This window comes from Amia ocellicauda, chromosome 21 (assembly GCF_036373705.1).
Source record: "Amia ocellicauda isolate fAmiCal2 chromosome 21, fAmiCal2.hap1, whole genome shotgun sequence".
NCBI classification, from domain to species: domain Eukaryota; kingdom Metazoa; phylum Chordata; class Actinopteri; order Amiiformes; family Amiidae; genus Amia; species Amia ocellicauda.
This window is the reverse complement of record NC_089870.1, coordinates 2727436-2751869: the sequence shown is the minus strand read 5'-3', so window position 1 is coordinate 2751869 and position 24434 is coordinate 2727436. Positions and strand designations below refer to the sequence as shown.

The 24434-nt window shown below is 41.1% G+C and overlaps 1 protein-coding gene across 4 annotated transcripts in view; it reads right to left on the bottom strand.

Annotated features, from left to right (window-relative positions):
• rad51b (RAD51 paralog B) overlaps positions 1 to 24434 on the bottom strand; it is a 205123-nt gene that overhangs the window by 117133 nt on the left and 63556 nt on the right. Inside the window, exon 8 of one of the 4 annotated variants that reach the window (XM_066694441.1) lies at positions 23591 to 24359. The exons of the other annotated variants lie outside the window; for them this stretch is intronic. Within the exon in view, the coding sequence (XP_066550538.1) occupies positions 24249 to 24359 (111 nt within the window). The 3' untranslated portion in view covers positions 23591 to 24248. Of the gene's footprint in view, positions 1 to 23590; positions 24360 to 24434 lie in introns of those variants that run through there. 4 annotated transcript variants of the gene reach the window in all.

Sequence of the window (24434 nt, the reverse complement as noted above, 5' to 3'; positions counted from 1 at the left end):
GGTGAAAAAGAGGACTGATGTTTTAAACTCTCTGGCTGGAATGAAGGCAGATATTATTTGTTTGCAGGAGTGCGGCATCCCGTTCCAAAAAGAATATAAAGATCTCCGGGACACTTGGACCCTAGGAGAATCCTTCTGGTCGGGGTCCAATGTGTCCCGAGTGGACGGGATTGCCGTACTCCTGAAAAACCCCTTCATAACAGCACAAACATTTAAGGTCATAGAGGCGGGCAGACTAGCCAGCCTCGATTTTAAATACAAGGGGGCTGTATTGAGGCTGGTCAATGTCTATGCCCCCACCAGCCAGAGAGAGAGAGTCCTCTTTCTCCCTCAGCTATGCCCGCTCCTGATCGGCACCTTGCCAGTTATCATTTCAGGTGATTTCAACTGTGCTCTGAGGGATGTAGACCGGAGTAAGCCCCGCAACGATAGATCCAGCAGGGACCTCGCTGCGTTCGTGGAGGACTTTGAACTCTGCGACGCAGGTCGGGACCTGGTCCCCTTGTTCACCTGGGTGAGTTCTTCTGGCTCCTCCTTCTCCAGGATAGATCTCGTCCTCCTCAGCAAGCCACTGGAGAGGACCGCCATGACTTCGGAGGCGGTCTTCTTTTCAGACCACAGGCTCCTGACGACAGAGGTGCTCATTCCGAGCACACGGGAGTCGGGGCCTGGGGTCTGGAAGCTCAACACCTCTCTGCTCGATGACCCTCGTGTGATTAAGACCTTTAGCAGACGCCTCGAGGAGTGGAGGACCCTGAAGGACCTTTTTGATTCTCCCATAGAGTGGTGGGAGATGATGAAGAAAAGAACCAAGGGCTACTTCATTCAGCTGGGGAAACGGAAAGCTCGCGAGAGGCGGGCGAGATATTCCCATCTAAACGCCCGCCTCCAGCGCCTGAGTCTTTTACAGCTCAGAGGCTTCGACCTAGCTGAGGAGGTGGCCCGGGTCAAACTGAGTCTCTCCGCCCTCTATCGGGAGGAGCAAGAGAAGATCAAGGTCCTTTCCAGGGTCCGCATCATGGAGGACGATGAGAAATGCAGCCGCTTCTTCTTCAAGAAAACGAAGGAGAGGCGGCCTGCAATGTCCTCCATGATCGACTCCTCGGGGCAAGAGGTGGAGGGCAGAGAGGCTGTTGAGACAGTGGTGCGGGATTTCTACAGGGAGTTGTACGACCAGAAGGTGGTGGATCAAAATCTGATCCATCACTTTCTGTCCCTGTTGGAGTCCCGCAATGAGGGGGACGAGGAGGAGGAGGAGGATCCAGAGATCACCACCACTGAACTCTCCCAGGTGATAAAGAGTCTTAACTCTGGAAGGACACCGGGTCCCGACGGGATCCCTGCTGAGTTCTATAAGATCTTTTGGGAGGTGCTTAAGGAAGATCTGGGCCAGGTCCTGGGGTCGATGTACAGAGAGGGCAGATTGGCCCCTTCGATGAAGAAGAGTATCCTCTCCCTTCTTCACAAGAAGGGAGACCCAAAAGATCTGAGGAACTGGCGGCCAGTCAGCCTCCTGTGCACCGACTACAAGATACTGGCCAAAGCACTGACGCTCCAGCTGCAGCGGCCACTCCCTCAAGTCGTGGGTCCCGACCAGGTCTGTGGTGCCCGGGGGAGATCGGCGGCCGACAACGCCATGCTGCTCAGGGATGTCGTGGCCTACTCGAACGAGAGAGGGCTTCCCCTGGTCCTAATCAGCTTGGACCAGGAGAAAGCCTTCGACAGAGTGGGCCACGAATACCTGCAGCTCGTTATGGAGAGGATGGGTCTCGCTCTTGGCCTGAGGAAGTGGGTCAAGATCATCTACAGCGGCCTAAGCAGCAGGGTCCTTGTGAACCGCCACCTGACCGAAGCATTTCCGGTCAGGTCGGGGGTCCGGCAGGGTTGTCCCCTGTCGGCCCTGCTGTACGTCCTCTGCTTGGAGCCGTTCATGCAGGCGATCCGCCGGGACGTCCGGGTGACAGGTTTCCATCTCCCGGGTTCCGGCGGAGAGCAACTGAAGGCCCTGGCCTATATGGACGACGTGGCCGTGGTCACGTGGACGCTCCGTCCGTGGCCAGGGTCGAGGAACTGCTGGACGGCTTCTGCAGGGTGACAGGGGCCGCTGTGAACAAGGCCAAGAGCGAGGTCTACCTCTCCAGGGCATGGCCTGTCGGCCGGGGCCCGCCGACCGTGTTCCCTGTGAAGCCGTCTATCAAGGTTCTGGGGATCACGATCGACGGGACCAACACGGGCACCCGGAGCTGGGAGGAGGCCATAGCAAAAGTCCAAAGGAAGATCCACGGCTGGAGCACAAGGACCTTGACGATGGCTGGTAAGGTGCTGGTCGTAAAGGCCATCCTCTTCCCGATACTCCTCTACGTAGGAATGATCTTCCCCCCAGACAAGGTCATCTTAAAACTAGTGACCCGAATTATATTTCGGTTTGTCTGGGGGAGCAAAATGGAGAGGCTGAAAAGAGTGCAGATGGTGAAGGGTACCCTGGATGGAGGCAGGGGGGCCCCGGACGTTGTGCGGCTGATAAAGGCGCAGGGGCTGGCCTATGTGGTCAAGAACATCCAGGCTGCTGGCAAGAAAGTGAGTTTCATGAACCGCTTTTATTTTGCCAGCAGCCTGAGACCATTCGGCCTCTGCGCCATGGATAACACCAGGCCGCACTCGTGGGATCCCCCGCCGTTCTACAGGGCGCTCCGAGCCTTTGCGCTCGAAGTAGGCCTCCATAAAGTCGTGCTGGCCTCCTGGGATTACAAGACCATCTGTAGTCAGATGAGATCTACCCAGGAGACCAGCCGGATAGAAGATTTCCCTCCCGAAACCTGCCGGTTTATCTGGGCTAACGCTACGCACGTTTGCCTCACGAACACGCAGAAAGATGTCTCCTGGATGGCTGTGAGTCGGTGTCTCCCCACCCGAGTGTTCATGCACAGAAGGGGCATAGCTCCTTATGACATCTGCCCCTATAAGGGTTGCCTGGGGAAGGAGACGGAGGCTCACATCTTTAGTGAGTGCCCCTCCGCCCACAGGGTCTGGCTCCTGTTTTCTCCGTTCCTCCACAGGTTTGCCGTTCCTGCGCGGGCGACCGCCCAGCAGATCTTATATGGTCCGGCCAAGGGAATCTCTTCATCTACCCTGAGGTGCTGGTGGCGTGTCGTCTGCGCAGTGAAGCAGGCACTGTGGGAGGGACGGAACATCTGTTTGTTCAATAAGCAGGAGCTGGACCCGATCGTCATCGCGCGGAGGGGCATGGTGTTTGTAAGAGACTATGTCAATCTGGAGGTCCATCAGAGGGGCAAGGAGGAAGCCTATAAGAACTGGCGCATACAAGATCTGGGGGAGCTCAGGATCCCATGATGGGACCCACCTCCGGGGACGGTTAGTTCCCCCTGCTGGAGCCCGAGTCCAAGATCTTTTAAAGATTTTAAGGATGATTGTTTTTAAAAAAGATTTTAAAAAACGAATCTTAATTGTTTTTAAAGATTTAGTTGTTTTTAAATCACATTGTTCAGGGTTTTTATTGGTATAGTTTTGTTATATTTTGTTGTCAAATACATTGACCGTTTTGGGTTTAATTTAAAATGCATTAGACCTTTTTTGTTTGTTTTTTATTTTTACTTTTTAATTGTTTCTTTAATTTGTTTAATGCATTTTCAGTTATTTTCAATGTATTTGACTCTTTTTTGGTGAGCAGTTTTTTGCTTTTATCACGTTTGTTTTGTTGTTTTGGGCACGTTTTTTTAAGTTAATTGTTTTGTTCCTTGTTAAATCACAGATTTTAAAAATTTTTAAGTGATTTTAAGGACTGATATTTTAAATGATTTTAATCATAAGCATTAAAAATTTAATTGTTTTTATTTATGTAAAATGTAAAATACTCAACCCAATAAACAGTATTCTTGCTACATAGAAACCGTCAGTCACTTTATTGAATTGCTTAATGGCTTTCTCTATAAATGTTCTATTTAAAATTAAATCCCTGCATTACATTGGGTTTATTTTAACCTTGCATATGACTTGCTGGATTGTGTGCACACAGCAATGCATATTAAGCTCTGCCACCTTATCCTAGATATAGGGGATGAAACATAAAGCAGAGCCAATGCAAACATGGTAGTGCCCGGCAGTGTGGTGTTAAGACTCATAAGCCTCAGAACTCAGCCTCAGAAAGAAGAGGGATGCTAATGATCAAGACACCTCACCTCGCAAATCATAGGCAACTAGGTTTTTTCCATTGCTGTCATTGTACATCATGACTGAGACACGACCTTTACCATGCAGGATTCCTGCAAAATCCCTTGCACAATAACAGCTTCTGCAATCGCCTCTGCACTATGTACCGTATAGCTGCTGTGACCCTCATTAGTCACAGCCTGTCAGCTGAATTAATATAAAAATAACCAGCACGTTGTGCAGACACTCAAATCAAGTGAGCTTAAGTGCCACAAAGTGCCAAAAACGGTATCAGACAAATACTACTACTACTACTACTACTAATAATAATAATAATAATAATAATAATAATAACAACAACAATAACAACTACAAGAGTGATGGCAAATGCCTTGATGTCGACATGCGTAAAACTCCCAAAAAACATTTCTGGCAAATCCTTGAGCAATGATAGGTAAAAGCCTTCAGGTTATTATGGTTCAATCCCATATCAACAGTGTGCGCACCATATTTTGACAAGTCATAGACATGCTACAGTTCCATCAGAGACAGGATACCTCAACAAACTGGGAGGGGGAATGAAAAAAATAAAAAAATAAATACACCTGCTGTGACTCGCAGTGTGGGAAAAAGTCTCTCTCTCTCTCTCTCTCTCTCTCTCTCTCTCTCTCTCTCTCTCTCTCTCTCTCTCTCTCTCTCTCTCTCTCTCTCTCTCTCTCTCTCTCTCTCTCTCTCTCTCTCTCTCTCTCTCTCTCTCTCTCTCTCTCTCTCTCTCTCTCTCTCTCTCTCTCTCTCTCTCTCTCTCTCTCTCTCTCTCTGCCCTAGTTGTGTGAGGCCTTAGATATGACTTCCTCCAGCTGTATCTGATAAGTCTGGCCATATTAAAACAAGCAGCTGGGACATGCAGGTAACGCAAGATTCAGCATCAAACGGAGCACACCGAAACAAAGCAGTAGCTTGGCCTTGCATGTTATGCAGGACCCTGATGCATCACTTATGCAGATGGCCGATACACATACTGGAGTGTTGTGGATTTACTGAGTTTAGAATGAGCTTTTTAAATTATTTATTCATATACATTTCTGGTAGATTATAATGACAACAATCTCTCCAATTGCCGGTGAATTAAATTAATTGAACAGCTAGCCCATGATATCAAGAGAAATCCTGTAATTCCACATCAGCTCATTCCAGTCACATAACCTTCTCCTTGTCGTGTGGTCTAAAATTGTAAGCAACCAAGTTGTATCAGTAAGCATGAGGTGTGTCTCTCATGTGAAAAAGTGTGGTGGTTGTTGCTGTTGTAGTTAGTGTCTAGTGAGCACAAGTAGAGCGCTTCATAAGGAGTGGAGGCTTTAGGAGTTGTTTTAATGTGCCTTCCGTGTGCTCTGCAGTGTCAGGCGGTAGAAATCACAGGGCCTTTCTGTACATTGTTTCCATTAAGAGAGAGAAAATAAGGTTGCTAAGCACACTTTCACTGATGCAGAGCATTCAGATTTGTATCTATAAATAAAAAAACATTCCCTTTTTTCGACAGTGAAGCGCTTTGCGGTCGTCTATGAAACTAAATCTAGATTTCATTGCAGATCACACTGTTCCACACTGTTCATTTTCTTTTTTTCAGACTAAATGAGGGTCTCCAAACTAAAGAACTACCAATGAGAAAGAGAGAGAGGGTAGGTGCTGGAGACTGAGAAACTGGGTGCTACTGGTTGCAAAAAACCTTGCCAAATTCAGCACAGCCCTATTAGGTTATAATTAGAGAAAGTTTTTTTTTTGTTGGTAATTTTTTAGTTTTTTTTAAATATTAGTTTCAATTCTGGTTCCTCTATTTTCTTGTGTCTTCATGTGCTGTGTTGCACAACATTCAAGGCTGGTTCGACAAAGTCTGAGCCAAAAGAAATATCAGACACCATTGTTGCTGCAGCTACATATAGCCCATGCTGACTCTTCACTCGAAAACAGGCCAGTCATGGTATTTTAAGAGTACTCTGTTCCTTATTTCATGCTATGTCTTGTGTAGGTCTACTGCAGTGCAAGGTTTTCCGATCCTGGTCCTGGACCTAGCTATTTCAGTGTTTATTTTTAATTAATGTTCTACACATTTCTATAATATTTTTTTCACTTGGAGGCTGTGTGGTATATACAGAATATGCAGATAAATGGAAGATTTGTTTGTGTGTGTTTTTATTCCAGGCTTTATGGCAACAAAATTTGGACATTTAGAAAGGGGGTGTGGTCTTTCTATAGGCAATGTATATCCTATATGTAATTACTCTGATCAAATAGTTTTTTTCATTCAGTGGGTCTAAATGAACAGCTAAGCAGTGTTCCCCATTTGCTGCGCACTGTATTGGTGCAATATTCACCTTGGCACAGATTATATTAATTGTGCACGCTAATGTCTTTAAGGGCAACTTTAAAATCCCATCCTGCCTGAAAGATGACTATGGGGCCCTATGGTCAGGGTAGCTCATTTATTTGTGTGCATTTCACACTTCACAAACTCAAATTTCATAGAATCCCAAACCCCTACAATGCACACTGGCCAGGAAGTTCAAAATGACCTTCTGTTTTTGCCAAGGGCTTTGAGAAGTCCAGAAGCTTATGCGTCACATCCTTATAGCTTAGCATTGTCCGAACAGTTTGCTCAGCACAGGAAAACCTCTGCACCCTTCCAGGATTCTGCAAGTACAAAGCCATCATGAGAAAGAAAGAAAAAAGTTTACAACCCACAATCACAGAGCACCATATGCTACTACTCTTCCTCACAAGCAACTAAGCCTTTCTTGCTTTTTTGCTGGGGCCATCACATATTCACATATCACATACGGCATGCTTGTTTAAACTCGTCCGGAAGAATCAATGCACTATCAATCACCTTTCTGAATCAGTCCTCTGTTGTCTTGTGTTTTGTTTTTAATGTAGACATTCCCGTTGCCGGAGACTGATCGCAGAGCACAACTGCACTCCAGTTGGATCAGCGAAGTACTATGTTTATCAATTGTCTTTCAAACAAAAACAAAAAAGGCACTTGGGGAAGGAAAAAATAAATTGTAATTGTACTTAAACTGAATGGAATAGTAAACGCACAAGCAAATGTTTTAAAACTGACCACAAATCACTTATTATTTCTTCGATGGGTTGCACATCAGTAGTTTTTCAATTTGGTTGATACACAAATCTTTCATAGTGTCTCTGTGTAATAACAATGACAAAGACCATTCGAAACACTCCGACACAAGTAAAGCCCTCCACAAAATGTTAAAATAACATGATAGCTGCCTTGTTGAATTTCCCAAAACCATTTCAGTCACCCATTTTTCCTCACAATATTTCTATACCCTTAGTCCAAGCTGTCTGCATTGGATCCCGTGTTGGTGCCCCCTCTTTTCCATGCCTGGTGATGTGTCACACACATATGATCTTTATAATTTGTCTACATGTTTTTAATACAGCAGAATGCCACAGCAGCTCTAAAATCAGGGGTGGTCAAAATCAGTTCCCGGTGCACCACAGAATCGTCTGCATTTTGTTTCAGTGCAGCTCTCAGCTTCTTAAGTGGTCTAATGACATGATTAAGTGGATATATTTAAAATTTCCCTTAATGCTCCAAAATTATTAGAGGGTACTGTATCTTGAGTCAACATCATATTTTAAGTAATGTACAATGTATACATATATATTACATTAAACAGGCCTAGCTGAATGGAAGTTAGATGGAAACTTCCCTGGCCTGTCCCTTTGAGCAAGATGACTGCACCTTATCAGAGTGATATCTGATTTGGCACAGTTATGCACGAGGAACCTCTTCCAATGCTGGCACCCAAGTAAAAAGCAGGGAGATGCACTTTAATAACTGATGCTGAGCAGGCCCAGTTAACCTCGATTTTGGATCAAGATGGCAAGAGAAAAGGATCTAAGTTACTTTGAAAGAGGGGTCATTATTGGGGCATGAATGGCAGGATCTTCAGTCACAAAGACTGCTGGCTAGTGTTCTCGACAAGTGGGTGAGTGCATGTGTGGCGACACCAAGAGAATGGTACAGGGTCACTGAAAGGTTTGATGAGTATGAAAATGATGTGAATCATATGCTATGGCCTTCGCAGTCACCAATTGAACACCTATGGGAGATTCTGAATGGACAGTGTATTAGACAGGACCGTGGACCGTGTTAGACAGCACTCTACAACACCAACATCAAAACCCCAAATGAAGGAATATCTTTTGGAAGAATGGTGTTCCATCCCTCCAGTAGAGTCCAGAGACTCGTACAATCTGTGCCAAGAGCATTGAAGCTGTTCTGGAGGTTCGTGGTGCCCAACAACTTACTGAGACACTTTATGTTGGTTTTTCCTTTAATTTGTCACCAATCTGTAGATATAAATAGTTTTCTACAGTTCAATGTGATATTTTTGAACATTTAAAGAGAAGGCTGATTCAAAAGAGAACATCTAGTTAATACGGATTTGTTTGATGTGAGTACTCTAGGCCTACAGGGTGTGCATCTTTTTAAGGAATGGTCTGTCTAGTGTCACACTCTCGTCAGGAGCTGTTGGTTCAGGCAGGGTTGTCAGAGACCATGGAAAGGGGAGAGAAAGGGAAAGGAAAGCAGGAGCTCTGGCTTGCATCCAAACTGCACAGCTAATGACTTGTAGAAACACACTGCGCCTACCTCGCCTCAGCGCCAGCACTCCCTCCCTTCCACCCCCTCTCCCCCGTATTTTGAAAACAAAGGCGACGTCAGTTTCAATTCTCAAAAAAAATGAAGAAGAAAAATATTCATGAAAGGAAGTGAGAGTTAGCCAAGACAACAGCTGGCACTGACTTTTTTTTTTTTTTTTTTTTTTACGGGTTCAAGAAACTCAAAGAGAATTTTTATTTTTATTTTTTTCCCCTATAAGTAAACAGGCTGGAAGCCTGATCTGGACAGACAGACTGCAATAAACTTAAGACAACAATCATGCATTTGGCCCCATTATCTATTCATTTAAGAAGGAAAGAATGAACAAATAAAAACAATATTGTCTTGTTATTCAGCTAATTTTACTTTGTTTTCTATCCCCAAAGAATTTCAAGTAAAATATTAAGATAATTATATCCACTGTTAACTGCAATCATCTAGGTTTGTTTTAATAATTTGGTTAAAAAGCAGTGTAAACCATGGCACTGATATGCTATTTGAACCCACAAATGTTATCAAACTTAACTGTATTATTATTATTTTTTTTTTATTTATTTATTTATTTATTTATTTTTTCTTGGCAGACACCCTTATCCTGGGCGACTTACAACATAAGTGCAAACAAAGTGCAAAAATACAGAGAAGTACAAGGCATCAATCATTACAAATTCAATTTGTCTAAAACAGCAATTCAAAATACATTTTACAAATTCCAATTTACAATTTACACAAGTACGGTAAGTGACTTCCTACATCCTGGACGGTGAAAGCTAAGTGCTGTCAAGATGTAGGGTTACAGACGAGGGCTACGGGAAAGGGAGCAAGGAGGAAAACAATCAAGAACGCGAGAAGCAAATAAAACTGTGAAGTGCTATCTAGCAGGGATAGAGGACTAATATTACAAGTACTGTCGGAAAAGATGCGTCTTGAGTAAGTGCCGGAATGAGGTCAAGGACTCTGCTGTTTTGACTTCGGTGGGCAGGTCGTTCCACCATTTAGGGGCCAGGGATGAGAAGGAGCGGGCTCTGGAGGAAGGAGAGTGGAGAGGAGGCAGAGTTAGCCTTCTGGCACTGGAGGAACGCAGTTGTCTGGAGGGGATGTATGGAGAGACGAGTGACTGAAGGTAGCTTGGTGCAGTGTGGTCGAGACAGCGGTAGGTGAGGGTCAAAGTCTTGAACTGAATGCGTGCCGCTATCGGGAGCCAGTGGAGGGAGCGGAGCAGTGGAGTAGCGTGTGCGAATCATGGCAGAGAGAATACCAGACGAGCCGCAGAGTTCTGGATGAGCTGGAGTGGGCAGGTAGTAGATGCAGGCAGGCCGGCCAGGAGGGAGTTGCAGTAGTCCAGGCAGGAGAGGACCAGTGACTGGACGAGTAGCTGAGTCGAGTAGTTGGTGAGGAAGGGACGGATCCGGCGTATGTTGCTCAGGAAGAATCTGCAGGTGCGTGTCAGAGTGGTGATGTGCTGGGTGTAGGAGAGCGCAGGATCGAGGGTGACTCCTAGATTTTTTGCGGAAGAAGAAGGAGAGAGTGTGGTGGATTCCAAGGGGATCGAGATGGGGAGGTCAGCAGAAGGTGAGGAAGAGTGGGGGGAAAAGAGGAGATCCGATTTGGAGAGGTTGAGCTTAAGGTGGTGCGAGTGCATCCAGGCGGAAATAGCAGACAAGCAGGAAGAGATGCGTGAGGGGATGAGAGGGTCAGAAGAGGGAAAAGACAGGAAGATCTGGGCATCATCAGCGTAGAAGTGGTAGGAGAAACCATGGGAAGCGATGAGGGGGCCCAGGGAGTGAGTGTAGAGAGAGAACAGGAGCGGGCCCAGGACGGAGCCTTAGGGGAACGCCTGTGAGGAGAGGTTGGGGGGTGGATGAGGAGCCTTGCCATGTCACTTGGTAGGACCGGTCACTGAGGTAGGAGAACCAGGTGAGAGCAGTCCCAGAGATTCCAAGGTCAGCAAGGCAGGAGAGGAGGATGGAGTGATCAATGGTGTCAAATACCGCGGAGAGGTCAAGGAGGATGAGGACTGAGGAGAGTCCTCAGTCCTGTATTACTCCACTGTGTCCTATAGTGCTACACAACAAATAATTCAGCTATTTAGAATGGTGTTTCCTGAAAAGGGTATAGAATGACACTGACTCAGGTGACACTTATAGCTGAACAACAGCTGCAAGAGTTTCTAGTGGACAATCAGCCATGTGGGAACTGGATAATTTCTGAACAAAAACTATTTGCCTTGCATTTCCCAACAATACATTGTTTATCATTACATGTTTAGCTCTTGCAAAAAAAAAAAAAAAAAAAAAAAATACAACCTTCAGATTTAAAACTGAACATCTCTGAACAACTGTTTCTTCAGAAATGTCCAATGTTTAGTCATTCCAATCACTGCAAGTGAATGTACTGCATCTTATATGTGCCATTGGCAATATAGCAGCAGGTATTTTTTTTCCATCTGGGAGCAAACTGTAAACGTAGAGTTTCACCTACAACCTTAAAATACACAAACTTAATCCAACCTCAGGCAAGTGAGGTGCTATGAGTACGAAACTTCAGAACAAAGCTGAAATTGACATTGAGTTTCTGCTCGGTAAGTGGATTTCATAAATCCTTGTTCTTTGACATTAATCACACTATAAAACAGTTAACATCTCTAGCAGGCCCTTATTGTCAGACACTGCTGGTAAGCACATAATCATTAAATAATCTATTTCCTACATCTCTCTCTCTAAAGAATACATTAACAAAAAAAAAGCCCTCCTTGTGTTACTTCACAATCACAGAGCAGTAAACTGCATTGCAAGTGTGAAAACTTCTTCCAGGACATACATAGACATTTAAATGTGAAACTGTAGTGCTGAGATGAATAACTTCAATGACACTCTTCCAGACATCTCCAGCACTGGAATAATATGTTATTTAAAACATAGCTCACAAATCCAAGTAAACAGAGTACATCATTGTATTACTAATATTGAAACTTTTTTTGTTGTTCATCCTTTATTTTAATAAAATATTCCTCAATATGACCTTTAACAGTCGGAAGGAATTCTATTAGACTCTAGCAAAGCCCAGGCTTTTGTGCCAATAAAGAATGACTCCTCTAAAAGAGCTAGAGAGTTAGATTGAGCAGTGATTTACACTGGTTTGAGAAAGCCTACAATTACTGTATTTTATTTTAAAGCAATTTCCATGGAACTATGAGCTTTTGAATTCTGTACTGCACTGAATCTGCAATCTTAAAATTAGCTCACATTGGCCATCTACTATCATTTTCTCCAGTGGTTAAGTCTTCCCCAGCCCCACATATGTAAAAGTGTATCCTGGTCAACGAAAATAAAATAATTATCCTGAAATGCCCTTTCTGTGGACATTTCAGGGGGGTTGGGAGGCCTGAATTTCTCCCCTTCCTTCACTTGCCTACATGTGGTTACCATTGCGCAACCTGGCTCTACACTGAATTTAGTCAAATGTAACGTGTTCTTCAAACTCTTTCTTTCTCATGTCCCTATCCACTGTACCTAATCACCTCATTTGCTTCCCTCTTCCCCATCTTCCTAAAAAAAACTATTCTGGTAACTTATTTTCAGAATTATTCCTTCCAGTCTGCTTTCAACATAAGAAAGTTTACAAACGAGGAGGCCATTCAACTCATCGTGCTCATTTGGTGTCCATTAATAACTTAGTGATCCAAGGATCACATCCATTTATTTTTGAATGTTGGCTTCAACCATATCACTGGGTAGTTTGTTCCAGATTGTACAACTCTCTATATGAAAAAAACATGCCAAAACGTGTTTGTAATTTTCGTAGATGCCTATACTGCTTTCATTGATCCACTCACTGATGGACTTTTTCACCACTTCTCATCAGTACACAACCACCACAATTTCATCATGTAACGGGGATCATAAATAAGGGGCACAGCTATAGATTATAAACGGTAATACCAGTGTGAAGCCCGTATCTACTGAAATGTGCTATTGATCAACAAGTCATAATATTCGGCCTACAGATAATGTCACTGTATGTACTGTTACCTGGGTCCAAACTAAGACAAAATGAATTTGCAATGTTCTCAACCCTGGTCCTCAAGGATCCCTGTTATCAGTGATTTATTTAAACTACCTGAATTATTTTAGTCCTTATCAGATATAAGTGACGTTTCAGATGATATTGTGGGTCTGGTGGCACTCGCTCACAGTCCCCAAAGCCCCTGTCTACAGTTCATGTACTGGATTTACTGGATATCAAAGAGCACTAATGAAATCCATAAGGCACACATACACACACCAGGGAAAATCTTGGCATTGTACCAAACAACTGTGTTTCTGCATAAACCCAATTCATAGTCGTGACAAAATTATAAAATAGACAAAATTATAACTAAAAACATGAGCCTTAAACAGGAAAAATACAATTCCGTTCCCACAATCCTTCCACAGATGGGAAAATGAAGAACTCTATAGAGAATATGTGGCTTGTTCCTATAAAAATGAAAAAAAAGTGTTTTAGAGCTAATTAAACTTTTTTTGCATCCCTTGCAGATTCATATATGGCAGTGCAAAAGTAGTTTCTCAAAGGGAGAATCTGTAACAACTCATGGCTAACAGCAGCTATGGTGATATGACACTACATAACAGATTAGCCATCTTGACTAAGGTAAGCAGGCAAACAGAATCTCTCTTTTGAATTTGCTAAGGCTGCAGTCCACCGATGCAAATGCAGGCTATTAGTAGTCAGGGGGCAGACAGAGCCTCATGCGATGCAGTTTTGAAAATTTGCACAAAAAAAGCTCCAGATGCAATCTGGCACATCGTCAATGAGAAGTGATTAACAAAGCATAACAATGCTTTTCAAAGGAACACAGTGTGCAATTCCTTTATAAACACTGCACTAAATTTTAGACATGACCGAGGCAGACAGTTATAAACACAAGTTGACGTTTGAAAACAAACTGAAATATTGCTTAAAGTGAGTGAGTGAGTGAGTGAGTGCTGTGCTGTAGCAGGCACAAAAGATGAGTATTACTTTATATATACAGTACTGTGCAAAAGTTTTAGGCAGGTGTGAAAAAATGCTGTAAAGTAAGAATGCTTTCAAAAATAGACATGTTAATTGATTATATTTATCAATTAACAAAATGCAAAGTGAGTGAACAGAAGAAAAATCTACATCAAATCCATATTTGGTATGACCATCAACCAGCATCAATTTTTCTAGGTACACTTGCACAGAGATTTTGAAGGAACTTGGAAGGTAGGTTGGCCCAAACATCTTGGAGAACTAACCACAGTTCTTCTGTGGATTTAGGCAGCCTCAGTTGCTTCTCTCTCTTCATGTAATCCCAGACAGACTGGATGATGTTGAGCTCAGGGCTCTGTGGGGGCCATACCATCACTTCCAGGACTCCCTGTTCGTCTTTATGCTGAAGATAGTTCCTAATGACTTTCGCTGTGTGTTTGGGGCCGTTGTCATGTTGCAGAATAAATTTGGTGCCAATCAAATGCCTCCCTGATGGTATTGCATGATGGATAAGCATCTGCATGTACTTCTCAGCATTGAGGAGACCTTTCATTCTGACCAAATCCCCAACTCCATTTACAGAAATACAGCCCCAAACTTGCAAGGAACCTCCACCATGATTCACTGTTGCCTGCAGACACTCATTCGTGTACCGCTCTCCAGCCCTCCAGTCCAATGTTTGACAGTATGACAGTAAACTGTCTTCAGCAACCTCACCTTGTTAGATGAGTTTGGCTGTTCCTCACCCAGTTTTATTCCTCCTACACAGCAATTTCTGTTTCAGTTAATGATTGTGTTTCAACCTACATATTGAATTGACAATCATTAGCACCTGTTTGGTATAATTGTTTAATCATACACCTGACTATATGCCTACAAAATCCCTGACTTTGTGCAAGTGTACCTAGAAGAATTGATGCTGTTTTGAAGGCAAAGGGTGGTCACAACAAATATGGATTTGATGTAGATTTTCTTCTGTTCACTCACTTTGCATTTACTTAATTGATAAATATAATCTATTAATGTCTATTTTTGAAAGCACTTACTTTACAGTATATTTTCACACCTGCCTAAAACTTTTGCACAGTACTGTATAGGTGTCCTGGAGGATGAGAAAGTGATTCACAGCTGCTTAAACAGGGCAGAGTGCACTAAGACATGCTTGCAATTAAAGACAGGTTAGGGAGCACATTTGGTAGCATTACTGTAGAGTTCATCAGCAATTCATATGGGGCGTTATGAACACACATGTATTGCATCTATGTTGGATTCCTTTACTCTAAAAGTTGGAGCCCCATTCCAATGGCAAATATGTGGCATCTTCAAGGTTAATCGATTGCATGTTTCTTTTTTTTTTATTACATGCATTGTGTGTTTCTATACCTTTCCTGTGTGTTCTTGTTTTTCCCCTCTATATAGATTGCTATCTGTAAAGCATTTGCATACGCTTTCATGCATGGATTTGGTTGTTTTTACCATGTGTGTGTTACTCCTGTACACTGTATACAAAGGCCTAGATCAAATCAAAACAAAGGAGTTTGGCAATAAATAAAACCAAGGCACAGGTCTGTAATTTGTGATTTTTCGGTACATCATTTTGATTTGGGCTAGCCCAAAGTATAGCATTTGAAAAAGTAATCTTGAGCAAAATAAGAGAATTTTAGAGCATTTCTTAACCAACTCCCAGTTAATGATGGGTAAGTTATTCCAGCAAACATGCCCTTTGTAGGTCTGAATATGATGCACAGTTCAACAATGGGTTTCAGAATACTGTGTAACGGTAGTCTCTTTACACTACCATGCTGTCTGTTTAATACCACTTTCTGGAAAGAACACATCTTATTGACAGGATGTACAAAGAGGAAGCAAATGAACACCTAACCACACCTTGCTGTATATCCTCAGTTGTCAAGCATTGTTGTGCAACTGTGATATACGCCCCTGCACCATTTCCTGTCATTAAAATGTTAGTTAACTTGTAAGAAACTATTTATGGGAGAATGCAAAACATGATAATGTGAAGAAACCATTAATTACAGATGCATACCCATACACATACACATATAAACCTACACATACTTTCCACACCTGCTATCTTACATTCAGTTCCATGAACTGGAATTTTTTCTAGGCTGAATCACTGTTCCAACAATCTCCAAAAATATATAATTGAGAAATAGGTATTGCTGATAATGTTCTTTTAAACTGTTTCAAATGAAGTGTGTGAATAGTTTCATATACAACTGTATACACACACACACACCCAAAAGATAACTGTATAATTCTACAGTAGAGAAATAAAAAGTCAACCAATTGTGAATATAAGACTTGTTGCCTGTACTTATTACATATGTGTGTAGGGGGATTAAGGGGGGTGGACAGAAGCTAATTCAATTCAGAGAAATCAGACACTCCAGGGCTGTTTCTAAGGTCAACGTCTTCAATACAGACAATACTGCACTGGGAATACACAAGCCTGTTAGAATCTCCAAAAAATAAACAGTGGTAATAAAGCAGGCCAGTTCAGGGCTGTTGAAAGCCGTAAGAAAACAGCAGGCAGTTTGGAGTTGAAGCCTCCTCTCTTTTACTGATAATGGCAAATAATGAGAAAGTGCCAGGTTAATTAAAAGTTCAGTCTGCATCCAAAACAGACAAAAACAATAACATACAGTGTATCCCAAGAACCAAACTTGGCTTTGTATCAAGCAACAGAATCAACTGTATTTCTAGTTCATAGTTGACTGAGGAAGAGCTGAGGAAGAATTTGTAGTTAGTTCATTAAATCCTTACTTAAACTAGCTAATTTAACAGCCAATTTTTTTTAATAATTTGTTTTGTTGAAATAAGTAATAGATCTGAATTCCTTCCACTTCCACTTAAGTAATTTAGAACTCAACAGCAACAAAAACCTGCAGGCTCGGATATTCAGGATCAAGTGTGGGAAGTACTGCACTACTGTATATTAAGTCTGATAATCAAAAATAACAACACCCTAGAGACATCCAACAGATAGATTCTGTCTCTTCACTCAGAGCAATTGGTCTGATTTCAAACTATAATTATGTGGTCAAGCCCTTTTGGAAGCAATGGATCGTTTGGCTTTACCTCTATCTGATGACTTGTGTAGTCAAAATGTGATGGTGATTTACAAAGTCTTGAACATTTCAATGGAATTTGGGGTCATCTGAGCGTTTTTTGTTAATCTTTATTGTTATATGGCTTAATAACTGAATAATGGAAAGGCACAGCAGATCTGACTAAATGTACAGTCTGACATACAAAACTCAGACAAACCATTGTATTAAGGTTAAATACATCAAAAGGGAATATATATATTCAAACACACCAGCATTACTTTTAAGTCTATACACTTAAATCACCTGCCCCAGTCTTTAGTATGGCAGTCACAGTGGATTTGGACAGATCAAGAGACTGTAAAAAGGTAGTTAGGATTGTGTTACGTAGCAAGGCCTCCTGTCACCATGACACTAAGAGGACTATCTGTTCAATTTGTATGGGAATAACCTGAAACACTGGACATGAGCTTATACAAAGCACTATAAAACCTGACCAGCTCTTCCACACAGGCACCATGCTTATTTTAGAGAGTGGTTCAAATGGTTTCTAGACATGACAACAACCAAGTCCCCAGACATATTCAATATTAAAAGATATCAAACGATCTGTTAAATTTTTCTCTCTCTCTCTCAAGAAAGGTTAACAGATGTCTGTGTAATCGTTGTCAAACGCCAGGACTTTGGCCTGCACTTGAGGTTGTGCATTCACTTCACTCATAAATCTGGCCTACACGATTTGCTGTGATTTATTCTCTGCTCAGCTGTCTCTCTAAGAACTCGCCTCCTGCCCCCTAGTGGCTCTCCTCACAAAATGGTAAAAAGTTGATTTTATCTTCCCATCTTTTATGTGGCAATTTTCTATGTATTATGTCCGTATACATTCAATACTTAACTTTGTCCATCTTTGATCTGCTCTTTTTGCAAGAGGTCCAGCCCATTATCATTTTAACATTCTTTGTGTCATTCCCAGTTTCCAGTGACCAGGTTTGTACAGCCATAAGTGAGCACTGGTATTATGCATTGATCAAATACTTTTCTCTTTGGTCAAAGGTCAACAGCGTGCACTCCTATATATATTACTATTATTATTTATTTATTTTATTTTTTTATTATTATTATTTTTTTTTTTGTATATTCATTGTGCCTGATACTTGTATTTTTGAGAGCAGGGAGATTTTGTGCCGCACTGTTACACAGGGAAAGTTGATTAGTATTTATCAATCATTAAATATTAATACTTATAATGAAATATATGTATATTGTTGCTGATAGTATTTTAACAGAAGTCTGCTTTGTAGACCTAAAATGATGCACAAGCTTCATTGTACAAGGACAATTCAGATCGTCTATAAAAAGCTGAGAAGGTGAGTGGACAAAATGCAATGATCAAAAAAGCACAAATGGATTCACAGACGGTGAATACATTTTAAGCCATTATTCATTTTCTTATTAAATATAACAATACACATTTGATGACTGTACAGAACTAGAAAAAACAAACATGTTTCAGACATATGATGTTGCAGATGAGTCTCACGCCTGAAATATGTTAGTTGTCTCTAGTTCTGTCCAGTGTCCACACATCTATTGTTATATTTAATTAATAAATGAAAAAAACACTCTCCTAGTGGGGCAAATGTGTCATTGTGGAAGAAGAGTAGGAAATTAAAAGTCAACAGCGCTGAAAAGATATTCCATCCCAAAACATCAAAGCTCATCCACCTTGTTTCCTCCCAGGAGGCTTTGAGTGATCTCTTCTCATACACACTTTTATTTGCGACAGGAACAACAAAAGAGAATTAGGCAGATTGCACACAATAGTGCCTGAAACAACGAGGAAACAATTATCTTCCTGGGTGGGCATCATTGTTGTAGTGTAAGATGATCTGGTTGGTTTGAAGGTTGTAATGTTAGAAAGTGTAATGGCATATTAATACATATATAATATAAAGTCTACATATAAATATATATATGGGACACAATCCCAAACACAAAGCCATGTCTAGTAGCTCAGCCTTAATGGACAGAAGCAGTATGTAAAAGCAGTCACTTCTTTATTGGGGTTGCTTATTTAAATTTGGCAGGACTTTAAAACACACAAACAGAGGGATATTCAGGAAGAACTATTCATCTCACCTTTTTGCTTATCCAACAAGCATCAATTTGAAGATGCACAGAAACTACAGACGACATCGGGCCAGGGACTGTTGAACATGGAGACATTGTGCTTCATTTCAAAAGTCAGCACCAAGCAAAACGTGTCAAAACATCCCAATGATAAGAATCTACTACTTTTATCTACCTAACTAGCTTCATTCCACTGCAGAAACAGACCCACAAATATGCTAAATATCTTGGTTTTCACTCCAGGTGAGTTAATGCTTTAACTGAATTAACTATTTACTTTTTGAAGCTCTTCTGACAACTGTATGCAATTTATAGAGATGTGTCTGTCTAGCGAGTGTGCATAACTGTATGGTACAATTCGACTAATCCTAAAGCACGGAGGATGTTCAAAACACTACCACCCCACTACTATTTCAGTTACATTTAAAATTCCAGTGGTTAAAAAGGGTAAAATTCACAACTCCACCCCCTCCCCTTCCCCTACTTGATACCAATTGTGTTTTTAATGGAGTAGAAGTACCCTACAGTGTAATGTTGCTGTGTTCCCGCACAATGCACAATTAAAAATAAATACTCAATCATAATCATAATCATAATAAATTACTAATGTAAATAAATAATAGATGATAATAATAAAAGAGAAAGACCCCAATATCACTCAACTGTTCCCATCCCATTATTTAAAAAAAATCATCATCCCCCTCTCCCCACCCCCTAAAAAATCCAACAAACGCAGCACTGCTTATCCTCCCCTCTGGTGAGTTTCCATTCACAACCTGCCAAGTATCGCTAAACTGCTCTGTCATAACCTTAATCCCAGATAACCCTGTGCCCTGCTGCTATGAGCAATGAGGGCTGAGAGGCAGGAAAGTTATGTAAGCAGGTGAGTCACGCAAGCAGCAGACGTGAGGCTTTGTGCTCCAGCCGACACCGGTCCCCTGACAGGAGGCTGGACTGCTCCCCCTGGCTGGCTGAAAAAACAGCCTCTGTCTCATTAGCTGTGTCCCACTTTCCCATTCCCTGGAAAGGAATATACTGACCTGTAACAACAGGAGACCGATATATGCAGTACAGCTGGTCTTAGTCTTAGTACATGTGTTAGGTTGAAACAGACGCTTTTCATGCATGCAGTGCGTGTTACTGGTGTGATCTGTTGTACCTTCAGTGGTCGTATATGTTTTGGTATTTAAAGTGCCATGTCACAGCCCTCTATACTATACCACTATGTACTATTAATAAATAAATAATTAAATATAAAAAGGGTAAGAGTCAATTTGATTTTTGTATCGTATACTAGAGGAGGAGGATAAGGAGGCAAAGGAGAAGGAATCAGAAGGAAGTAAAGCTCTTTCACAGCTGCAAGGCCATTATTCACAATACCACATGCACACACCGAGCAGTACTTGGAAACTGAAACACATTCGGTAGTGATCCGATTTATGAGACCATCCCATTGCATCTACTGTTTAGATTTGCAACACTGGAAAACTGTCAAAATATGCAAACTATCGATTGTGTACTTGTTATCTCGACTGGACCTTAGCACGGTTGCCGTTCAATTCTAAAACGAACACAAAAGGGCAGCAATGCACCATAAAGAGGACTGGTCATCTTCACAAACCAAGACATGAAAGGACAGTCCAGAACATACAGCATGGAGGCCTAAGTGTATTGTGCAATACAATTTGGTTTGGGCAGAACTTCACATTCCTGGAAGATAATGATCCCCCAAAACACTTGGCTATATGCACTTCACTCTCAAAGATGAAAAAGAATAGCACTATTCACAAAGTCATTTATTTTTATGATGAACCAAAAAAGCGATTAGTTAAATGTTACTTAATGTTAGGATCATTTTACTGTCAGATCCACTGTGGAAAGTAAAAGACAACTTTTTTAAATCCTGCAAAAAACAATGGCACTTTGTAAACCTGTACCTCGCCTGTTATTTATACACAGAGTTCAAATGCAGGTGTGCTATATAATCTGAATGCAATGATGACACTGTCCTTTTCACAGCTCTATGAACTCTGGGATGCAATTTATCCCCTCTTGCTTCAGCAAACAACAACAATAACAACAACAGAAAAACTAAAGAAAAATCCAGCCAGTTTTAATAAACCTCATTGTCACTTTCCCAATGAATGGTTTGGCCCTCGCTCAAATACCTTAACAGTATGAGGAGAAAACTATGAGTCACTTAACAAATGATTAATACCCAAACCTGAACCATGACCGCCTTTTATTGTCTGTTTGTGCTCTTTATCTATATGTCTGTGGTTGTCTGTGTGTGTGTGTCTGTCTGGGTGTGTGTCTGTGAGTAAGTGTATGTTTTAAGTTATGCTTGAGCCACTGGAAGACATGACATAATTAAAAAAAAAGAAGATTGTTAAAAAGAACTTTCAAATCATTTACTGCATGGAATCAAAATGCTAAGTAATGTGGTTAGCATTAGCACTTATGATCAAAAGGACTGGATTTAAGTTATCAAGCAAAGGTGTAGTCTATAAATGGACACTCTCACTGTAAACTGGAAAACAGCTGCTCCTGCCATGATAAACCTCATTATTACCACTTATCTTATGACGAGGGTGGGAAACAAATTTTATCACCTTTTATTTTTTCTTTCATTTTTTTTTTTTTTTTTTAACAACACATTTACAGTTTGCCGTATGCTTCATGCAATAATAAAGAGTGAGCGATAAGTCACAGGCACACGGTAATGTTAACTGAAAATGCCCTTGGAAAGATATGAAAGAACACAAAATGCTATGACAAATTAGTGTTGATATATACATGCACGTTCATAGACAATCACTTGTCTGTGCCATCCAGTCTTGTACAAAGTAGTAGACAAGAACAAAAACAATTCTAGACTCGACAACCCAGGAGTGCCAGTGAGAGAAGAGGCATTTTGTGCTCTCATTACCCAGGCTGCAACAACCATAAAGAGCCATCTGATAAGTATAATCTATAAAGAACTTGGCTCAACGGAAGACCCAAATTAAATTTCAGTCTTACATAACAATAAACTAACCTTTCCAATTTGTTAAAGGATTACAAAATATATATATAATTCAGTGCAATCATTCCTGAATGCGTCTGCTAGCTTTCATTCCATGGATTCATTGGTACTTCAAATGAGGTCTACTGTACAATGTGGGTCAAATTCAAGATACAAAAGAGGTTTCGCAAAAAACTATTGTATACCCAGTGGTGTAGCGTAAGCACCCAAGGCGCCATCTCTAACAGGACAACTCAGATTGGTATGAATCTGTCCAACATAATTGTATTTGAATGTGGTGATTTTTTTTTTTTTTTTTTAATGTTCTAAGTTTTGCGACCAATCAGCACATCAGTGGGCATGTCAATTTGTTCATTCAAAGACACTTTTTGAAGACGAACCAATATTAAGACATTGTGCACTCTTTAAAGGGGAACTCCACCGAAAATCCATATTTTCAAAGGTTATTCTATAAGTAGAAACATATTCAGTGGAGTGAGTTTTTCATGTCCAGCTCATTCTATGTAGCAGAAATCAGAGATAAAAAAATATGCCGTGACGTCAAGGGGGTGCTAACTCTGGAGCTGCTTTGCTGGGAGTCAATTGGGGAAATCAGGTTTTTCAGTCACGAAAATCAATAAAAAATAACATTATGCACATCTGATTGCCCCATCATGCTATTTTTCCGAAATATCCAGCGGTTTGTAGTCATAAAAAGTTTATTTCACCATCCAGAACATTTTACATGAATATTTTATTCTGGGGACTGCCGTGCAGGGAGAGTGGTGGGCGAACTGCGCATGCTCTTTGAAAGACAAAATACAGCAAATTGCTGATGGTACAATTAAAACAGCTTTTATTTTTGAAGCACAACAACCCTATATTGCCTAGTGTTTTGAATGTTGTAACTGTACTGAAACTCTTTTTAACTATATCACTTAGTGTAGCAGGTGCAGAAAAAAAAGTTTCAATGTCAAAGGAGAGACTTGCATGACTGTCAACTTTGAGTATAGAGAGCAACCCATCCAGCATATTTGGCAGGGAGGCCCTGGCATTTTGTGTTACATCACTCAGTATACCTATAGTGTAGTAGTAGTAGTAGTAGTAGTAGTAGTAGTATACTAAACTCCTGAAACAAACAAACTGGGAAATTTAGGTTTTCTTTTTCTTTTTTAAATATCCAGTAAATTACTAAAATTGTTAGGTCACAGATTACCGTTACGAATTGACAGTGCATATTTGTTAGACGAATTTATCTGGGGAAAAATGGGTGATTCTGTGTTCACTGACTGAAGCTTGTGTAACATGAGAGTGTGCCCCATTACAAGTGACCTGACTCGTCCCACTGAAAAGGAATTAATCAACACTAGCCCCCTATTCCTGGGGCCACATTTGTTCTAGCGGGTTAATGTGCTTTCTTTCAGAACCACCTGTAGATCCCAAGCAGGAAAGGAGAAGACCTGCTAGTGTGAGATAGTGTGGCTATTTTTGTTTGTACATATAAACAAAAACTCTCAGAGGTTTATGAAGCTTGGAATTATGTTTAGTTTAGAAACAAACAAAACAAATGTTTTTCAGAATATTATTATTAGTGCAGAGCATACAATATACATCCTTCACATCTCTGAGAGGTTAAGAATCAAGATCTGTTTCAAAACATACAAAGCCTAGTACAGTTTTAATATTTCCTGGGAAGTGTAACTCACCTCCATAACAAAATAATATGGCACTACAGCTAAGGCTAAGACAACAGAACAATAGGACATTTTTGAAATACAAATGTGTAGACTCCAGAGAACTTTTTCAAAAATGACAGCCATAGGTTTGTCTGGATGGATGCAAAATGCAGTGGTGCTGTTTTCCCATCATTCAAGAATCAAACAAGAGTGACATTTTGATTGCCACACATAGGTGACGTTTCCTTAATGCAATTAATATTGTTTGTAAATTAATCAACTATACATTAATTTTGAAATTCCAGATATAGACTAAATTAAATGTGTAAATACAACAGTACTGTGCAGCATTTAGAGCCACAAGAGATTAGTGCATTCGGGAAGTGATAAAACAATGTTATGACTAATACAGCCAATATTCAACCTTTCAGCACCACTGCAATGTCAGTACAGGAATTCTCTGCAAACATTGGCTGTAGCAAAAAGCAACATAAACATTATATTAGACTGGTACAGAGTACAACATTAGATGTTAGCTGGTACACGTTAGCTGGAGTCGAAGCAGAATGTCCCAAGTCTTTGCTCCCAGAAATCCAATCCCCAAAAGCCTGAGGGGGTAAAAGAAGAAATAGGAAAGGGGACAAGTCCCTATGTGTGGTTACAATGTTTTTTCCACAACTTCT